General features: G+C 36.8%; 1 protein-coding gene across 1 annotated transcript; it reads right to left on the reverse strand.

The window, feature by feature from the left end:
- Nucleotides 1-291: 291 nt before the first annotated feature.
- Nucleotides 292-3,873, reverse strand: LOC134266105 (uncharacterized protein K02A2.6-like). The gene has a single exon (XM_062748339.1). The coding sequence runs from the start codon at nucleotides 3,871-3,873 to the stop codon at nucleotides 292-294; it is 3,582 nt and encodes a 1,193-aa protein (XP_062604323.1).
- Between the last annotated feature and the right edge of the window lie 3,400 nt (nucleotides 3,874-7,273).

The raw sequence follows: 7,273 nt of genomic DNA on the forward strand, positions 1-7,273 counted from the left end.
TCTGGAATGTGGAATGCGTTCAGGTGCATTAGACGGAGATGTTACACGTGCATGAATTGGTGTAGAGTTAACATCTACAGCGGAGTCGAAGATATTGATGTTCAGTTTTTCCTGTGGAAGATCAGCTTTACAACTCAGCAAGTGATCGCAATGACAATATCGGGTGCGGTTGCCAACCTTCACGAGATATGTCAGAGGTCCCATCACCTTGTGAATATAGCCTGGAATCCATTTCCATTTGCCAGCTTGAATGGTTGTTTTCACCTGTACTTTCTCCCCAGTGTGGAATTTCTATACTTTAAAGACTCCTCTTTCATGATTTTGTTTCATCTTCTGCTGAAAATTTTCCACTCGTTTTCCATTATCAGGTTTTATTAGAGACAGGCGGGATCTAAGCTGCCTTTTTAGGAAAAGCTCTGCAGGAGCAACTCCTGTGGTAGTATGTGGTGTTATCCTATATTTAAGAAGTAGGTCAGCCAGTTTATGTTCGAGGGAGTGCGGCTTCCCATCAACTTCCTTACATTTCAATGCCTTTTTGACTATCTGAACACCTCTCTCAGCAAATCCGTTTGACTGTGGGTGGTAAGGTGGTACCAATGTGTGCTTTATTCCGTTCAGTCGTGCAAACTCCTTAAATTCACTTGAGGTGAATTGTGTCCTGTTATCACTAACTATCTCTTCGGGTAGTCCTGTGGATGCAAACAGCATTCTGAGCTTGTCGATTGTCATTAAGCTTGTCATGGATCTTACCGGAATGGCGTCTATCCACTTAGAATAGCTGTCATAAACTATAAGTAAGGATTGACCCTTGTAGTCAGCATAATCAATATGTATCCTCTGAAATGGTCTTGTAGCCCAGATCCAGGGATGCAGTGGTGCTGATTTTGGACTGTTTCTTACGGATATACATGTACATGACGGACATTTTTCGACAACTTCCTCTATGTCCTTATCTAGGTTAGGCCACCATAGATATCCACGCGCTAGTGACTTCATCCTGCACATACCCAGATGTTCCACATGAAGTTCTTCAAGTATGCGCTTTCTTAGAGTCTTAGGAATCACAACTCGGATTCCCCATAACACAACTCCTTGCTCTACACTCAGAGATATCCTCCTCTCAAAGAATGGTTGAAGTTCTGGATCTGCATTGTGATTGGGCCATCCAGTTAAGGTAAGTTCATGTACCTTAGATAGCACCGGATCCATTTTTGTTGCTTTAGCAATGTCAGTGTTTGAAATAAGAAGTTCTACATCATCCAGTTCAGAGAAGTAGACATCTTCATAGTCTTCCTGTGCCTGGTTATCAGAAATAGGAGGTCTCGATAATGAATCACAGTTTCCATGTTCCTGCGATGCTCGATACTGTATCTGGTACTGGTATCCTGATAGTATGAGAGCCCATCTCTGCATTATCGCAGCAGCTAAGGTAGGTACTCCATTCTTTGGTCCAAAAATAGTGACCAATGGCTTGTGGTCTGTGATTAGAGTGAATGTCCTTCCATACAGGTATTTATGGAATTTTTTTACCCCAAATATGATGGACAATGCTTCCTTTTCCACTTGTGCATAGTTACGTTCACTGGAATTCAAAGTCCTTGAAGCAAAGGCAACAGGCCTTTCTGATCCATCCTCCATAATGTGAGACACTACAGCTCCAAGGCCGTATGAAGAAGAATCACATGCTAGACGAAGAGGTTTGTTCATATCATAAAAAACTAACAGTTTTCCTTTCGTAATCATCTGTTTGCTGTTCTCGAAACTCTCTTCACACTTGTCTGTCCATGACCAATTTTCCCCCTTTTTCAGTAATTGGTGTAAAGGCTGTAGTACCGTACTTAAATTTGGTAAGAATGCTCCATAATAGTTTAAGAGTCCTAAGTATGCTTTTACTTCCTTTACATCTTTGGGTCTAGGAGCATCACGTATTGCAGCAATCTTCTCATCTGTAGGATGTATCCCCTGTTTGTCTACCAAAAATCCCATGTATATCACTTGATCAGCCATGAAGATGCATTTGTCCTTCCGAAGTGTGATATTGTGCTCTCGCAGACGGCGAAACACTTCTTGGATGGTCTTGACATGAGAATCATCATCTGGAGCCGTGATCAGGATATCATCAATGCGACACACCACATACGGAAGTCCGCTTAAAATCTTGTCCATTACTCCTTGGAAAATGGCACTAGCTGAACTCACCCCATAGGCTAGTCTTCTATAACGATAAAGTCCTAAATGGGTGTTTACTGTGAGATACTCTTCCGAGTCACTACTCAGCTCCAACTGAGAATACGCTTGTCGCAAATCAAGTTTTGTGAACTTCTGTCCTCCTGCTAGAGTCGCAAACATATCATCCGTATTAGGTAAGGGATACTGTTCTTCACTGATGACACGATTTACAGTGACTTTGTAGTCACCACAAAGTCTCACGGATTTATCTGGTTTTGGAACCACCACTATCGGGGCGGCCCACTCGCTTGTTTTTACCGGATAAATCACTCCTCTTTCTTCGAGTTTCTTTAATTCTGCCTCCACTTTTTCCTTGAGGGCATAAGGGACTGGACGGGCCTTGCAAAAAATTGGTTGGCAGTGTTCTTTGATTCTGATCTGAGCTTTGAAGTTCTTTATTGGATCTGAATTTTCCTTGAATAAATCCTCGTACTCCTTTAGTAAAGTGTCTACCGATCCACTTGTCACCGAGAAAATGTTTTCCCAATTCAGTCTGATCTTTGACAACCAATCTCTTCCTAGAAGACAGGGCTGGTTTCCCTTAACCACAAGAAGTAACATTTGTGGCACACATTGTTCACCATACTTGGCAGTCACTTCAAATTCACCTAGAATTGGAATTTCCTCCTTGGTGTAGGATTTAAGCGATGCTGACGATTTCTTGAGATTAAACTCAGAGAGTCTATTTCGGTAGACTGATTCATTCACTATTGTTCTCGCACTGCCTGTGTCGATCTGAAACTTCACAAGTTTGTCTCCTAGCTCTAGGTCAACTGAATAGTCCTTCGTTTTGCCTGATGTCTCCATGTTGAAAACAGAGTAGATACTGTGCTCTTCATGATGATACTCTTCACTGTGATCAAATTTGGAGTCCTCATTCACATATAGAGTAGGTTTTCCATTGAACTTTGGATTCCCCCTTTCATGTCTGCATTTCTTTGCCAAATGTCCAATCTTATCACATTTGAAACACTTCGTGTTCTTAAATTTACATGTATCTGCATCATGTTTTCCCCCACAACGAAAACACTGTCTTACTGTCACCATGGGCTTCGGGTTTTTACCTTTTCTGTCCCTCCAATGATTTGGCTTTGATTTCACATAATGAACTGGTGTAGAATTACCGGTGAATGACAAAGTATCCTTTTCCGCAGTTTCCATTGCTGTGGCTATCCGTATTGCTTTTTCGAAAGTGAGATCTGCCTCGGACAGTAATTTCTTTTGAATGGCTTCATATTTTAGTCCACAAACAAGTCTATCTCTCAGTGCCTCCTTCAAAAAGTCCTTAAATTCACAATATTTGGACAAGTTCTTTAACTCACATACATACTCATTTACTGTCTCACCTTCTCTCTGGTTTCTCTTGTTGAATTTGAAGCGTTCCGAGATCACTAAAGGTTTTGGCATGTAGTAGTCTGTGAGAGTTTTTACTATGTCTTTAAATGACTTTTCTTTCGGCAAGGCAGGCTGAAGTAGATTCTTAAGGGCACCATACGTCGATGGTCCAACTACCGACAGAAACACCGCTACCCTTTTTTCATTTTTGACTTCATTTGCTTCAAAATACTGCTCCATCCTCTCCACGTAGTTCACAAATGTCTCCTTACCATCGCTGAATTCTCCGAGTTTCCCGATATGCGCCATTTTTGTTTATGCACAAATGTCTCCGACACCTTTATGCCTCGAAATAAACAATATGTCCACCTCGTCGCCACTGTAATATCCTGTGGAAAACCATTCAGTGCGCCAAAATGATAAAACACGTGCTGTTTCAATTCTTTATCTAAAGGGAACTAACTATTCATAAACATAATAATTTGAATCTTGATCCCGATCACAAATACAGTTACATGTACAAATACTACAAACATATGCTAAGATATTTAAAATGACTTAGCCTACTTCCAGGGCCTACCGAAAATAAAAGTTCTCAAATGTTGTCGTGTCATTAGTCATTACAGTTATTCAACAGAAAACCTTACCTTTTGTGGCATTATATTCTGCTAAATCCCAATGGGTTTTATTTCCCCCTTTAGGTTCGTAAAAGTAAACATGGTTAAGGGAGGCTACTCAAATATTCTTCTAGATCATAGAAATTTTCATTTGGATTTCCTATTCGCTCTTTTTGATCTGAATTTCAATTCAAACAAATAAATACGTATCACAACCTGCCAATGCTGTTAAATCTGAAATAGTATGTTACTTGCTGTTAAGAATTCCGTCCTAATTCATGCGTTGTCGTTTTTCTCGATCAATCATTTCCTAAGATTTAACACATCAACGATATTTTTTTAAGCTTTAATAGCATTAAATCATGTTTTCATCGTTTTTTTGTTCATACCACTTATTTCAAAGAATTCATTTAACATGCTGATTTCCTTCATTCTTTCCCATAACTTTATTGTTGTCATACAGCGCTTTTGGTTAGTTTAGCACAGATTTAGGGAAAATTCAGGGAAATATCTATTAAAGTAAAACTATTTAATTATTCCCTAAAAAAGTAATTTGGAAGCGGGAAATATACACGTATAAAGCCTTAAGTCAGCCAAAGTAGTTCCGATTGCTTAGTGCAATCAGAACTCTATATTTTGTTGATGCAGTTATCAAAATATTTTCTTATCCAACCAGAATCAAGTATTTTATAGAAATTAAATGATTTAAGAAATAAATGTAATATTTTTTTCATCATAAAAATTTTGACTGAAAAACAGGCGTTGCTGTATCAAAAATACATTTTCAAATTGAAGCTTTCTCTTGAAAAAAAAACATGATAAAAATAATAAAAAAAATTCTGATGATGACAACCTTAATACTGTATTTTAACCTGCTGAGATTGGATTTTTCTTTTCAAAATTTTAATCAAGTCATTAACTAGTTGGTAAATTACATTATACTCACTGGCATAGATTTCAAAGTTGCCCGATTCATAACAGTCATCTTTAGTTCCGATTGGTCAATTTAAAGGTTCAAAGACACAGATTTGAAGTTAATATTTCAAATTTTCTGTATAATATTACGACTTTTATATTGCCATAGCATTTTACAAGAATATATGATAAAAAAATTATTTCATTTCAAAGTTATTAAAGCTTAAAATTTCTGGTCGGGGTTGATTCACTCGTTCTGCATTTTCAGAAATTATGAGAGCGCAGCAAGCGTCGCAAAACGACGTACGCTCGTAGCTGCGAGCTTTAACGACAACGCCTGGGCGAAGAGAAAATTCGGAGTACTGCACGTTCATTTCATAGAATTTTTTCCGCAGTATTTTTGACCCACAATGCATTGCTTCGTACACAAACGTTAAATTCACGTTCTCGTGATAATAACGGCAAAAGTTGGAAGAAAAAAAACTTGCTATTATTTATTGAATTTATCTATTTATTGCAGAAAATACTCATAAACGTATTGAAATCAGTCCTCTTCAGGCCTTGATTTGGTAAAGCAACATGGAAACGAGGTCATGTGACGTCAGAGTCTTATACGCACCGAATGTCACCTGCGGTTTAACGAGTCCTAACGGTCGCACCGTCAACATATTAAGAGCCATTCTCTGTAATGATTTGAAATTTTATATAGGAGCTGTGGCACGCTTAGTCTCAGAATTTCTCGAAACTCTCTATGATAAAAGTAATTGATACCCAAAACTGAAATCAAGAAAAAATTGGTTGCTATATTATATAGTTACCATGGCAACTTGTCTTAAATTTCGGAAAATTGGCATTTTTTAACATGTTTAGAGCCCCATAGTGAACATATGCGGCAAAGCAAACAATTGGCAATTACTGATTCGGAAAGTTAAAGTGCCTGATAAACATGCTTGGTAAATCAACTGTTACATACGTTACTATGGTACATGTAACAAAGTATTCGAAAGTAAAAAATATATATTTATTGAATTTTTATAAAGTAATACACATAAAAATAACAAGCAATTATAGGATGAAATGTGACCAAATACTGGAAAAAAGAGCCTTGAAACATATACCAAGAACAAAATATGACATTTCATTTTGGTTGGCAATGGTTGCCAAGGTCTTTATACCACAGAGAGCCTTCAAAGTAACACACTGTATGTTTAAATCTGATCCTATCTTTTTAAAAAAGCACATTACCTCATAACTAATGATCATTTTATAAGATACTGGTGTGCTCCAAGCTTATAATACGAATTAAACTCGTTTTAACAAATTCTGAAACTTCTTATGACGAAATGAAATCTTTTAAACAAATACCTTAATTTGTTATAACGGTTAAATTCGTTGGAAAAGAAATCGACAAACCGTTATATCGAATTCATCTATATTTTTTATTAGCCCCTGATTATTGAATTTGATTCAACGATCTTAATTATTTATAACTAATTTTTGAATTTTGTTTTAACGAATTGAATTCGTTATAACGTTAAAGAAATTTAATAAGTGTCACTTCTGTGTATTTAACTACGGAAGCCCAGTTAGGACCTATAAAATATTTTTGAAATTTGATATAACGAATTTTCGAATTTGCTATTACGATTTAAATCTTATTCAGTTGATTTATTGAAATCAATATAACGAATTTATTAATTTGTGTTAACGAATTTATTCGTTAAAACGAATCCAAAAATTTGTTATAACAAAGAAGAAGGTAAAGTTTCAATACAATTTCACCCCTTATTTTTCTAAGATATGAAAGTGATATGAGCGGTTACAATTTATTATTTTAGATTCCTATGAATTCCATCCAGTAAGAAAATACAAATCATTTTTCTCATATGACCTCCTAATTGCCAATTGTGACGTCATTAAATTGTGCATTTTCCCGTGCTTTCTTTCAAAGTTGCAGAAGTCATCACATTTAAGAGGGATTTTCTTTCCAAAAGCATACTCTGCCACAGTCGCCCACGAAGAGTTTGATATATGTGACTTTTCAAAGCACTTTACATAATATATATCCAAATATTGAGGTGGGCGACGCTGGCAGACATTATTTTCTTGAGATAAAGAGGCACAGAAATGAGAAATTCTGTGTCCTTTCTGCATTAAACCTAGAAATTTACCAGATT

This window comes from Saccostrea cucullata, unplaced genomic scaffold (assembly GCF_032062105.1).
Source record: "Saccostrea cucullata isolate Sc308-1 unplaced genomic scaffold, CSIRO_AGI_Scuc_v1 ctg2915, whole genome shotgun sequence".
Taxonomy (NCBI): domain Eukaryota; kingdom Metazoa; phylum Mollusca; class Bivalvia; order Ostreida; family Ostreidae; genus Saccostrea; species Saccostrea cuccullata.

Bases quoted from the DNA above. Each gene is read 5' to 3' on its own strand.
- LOC134266105 (XM_062748339.1), bottom strand. From the start codon at position 3,873: ATGGCGCATATCGGGAAACTCGGAGAATTCAGCGATGGTAAGGAGACA.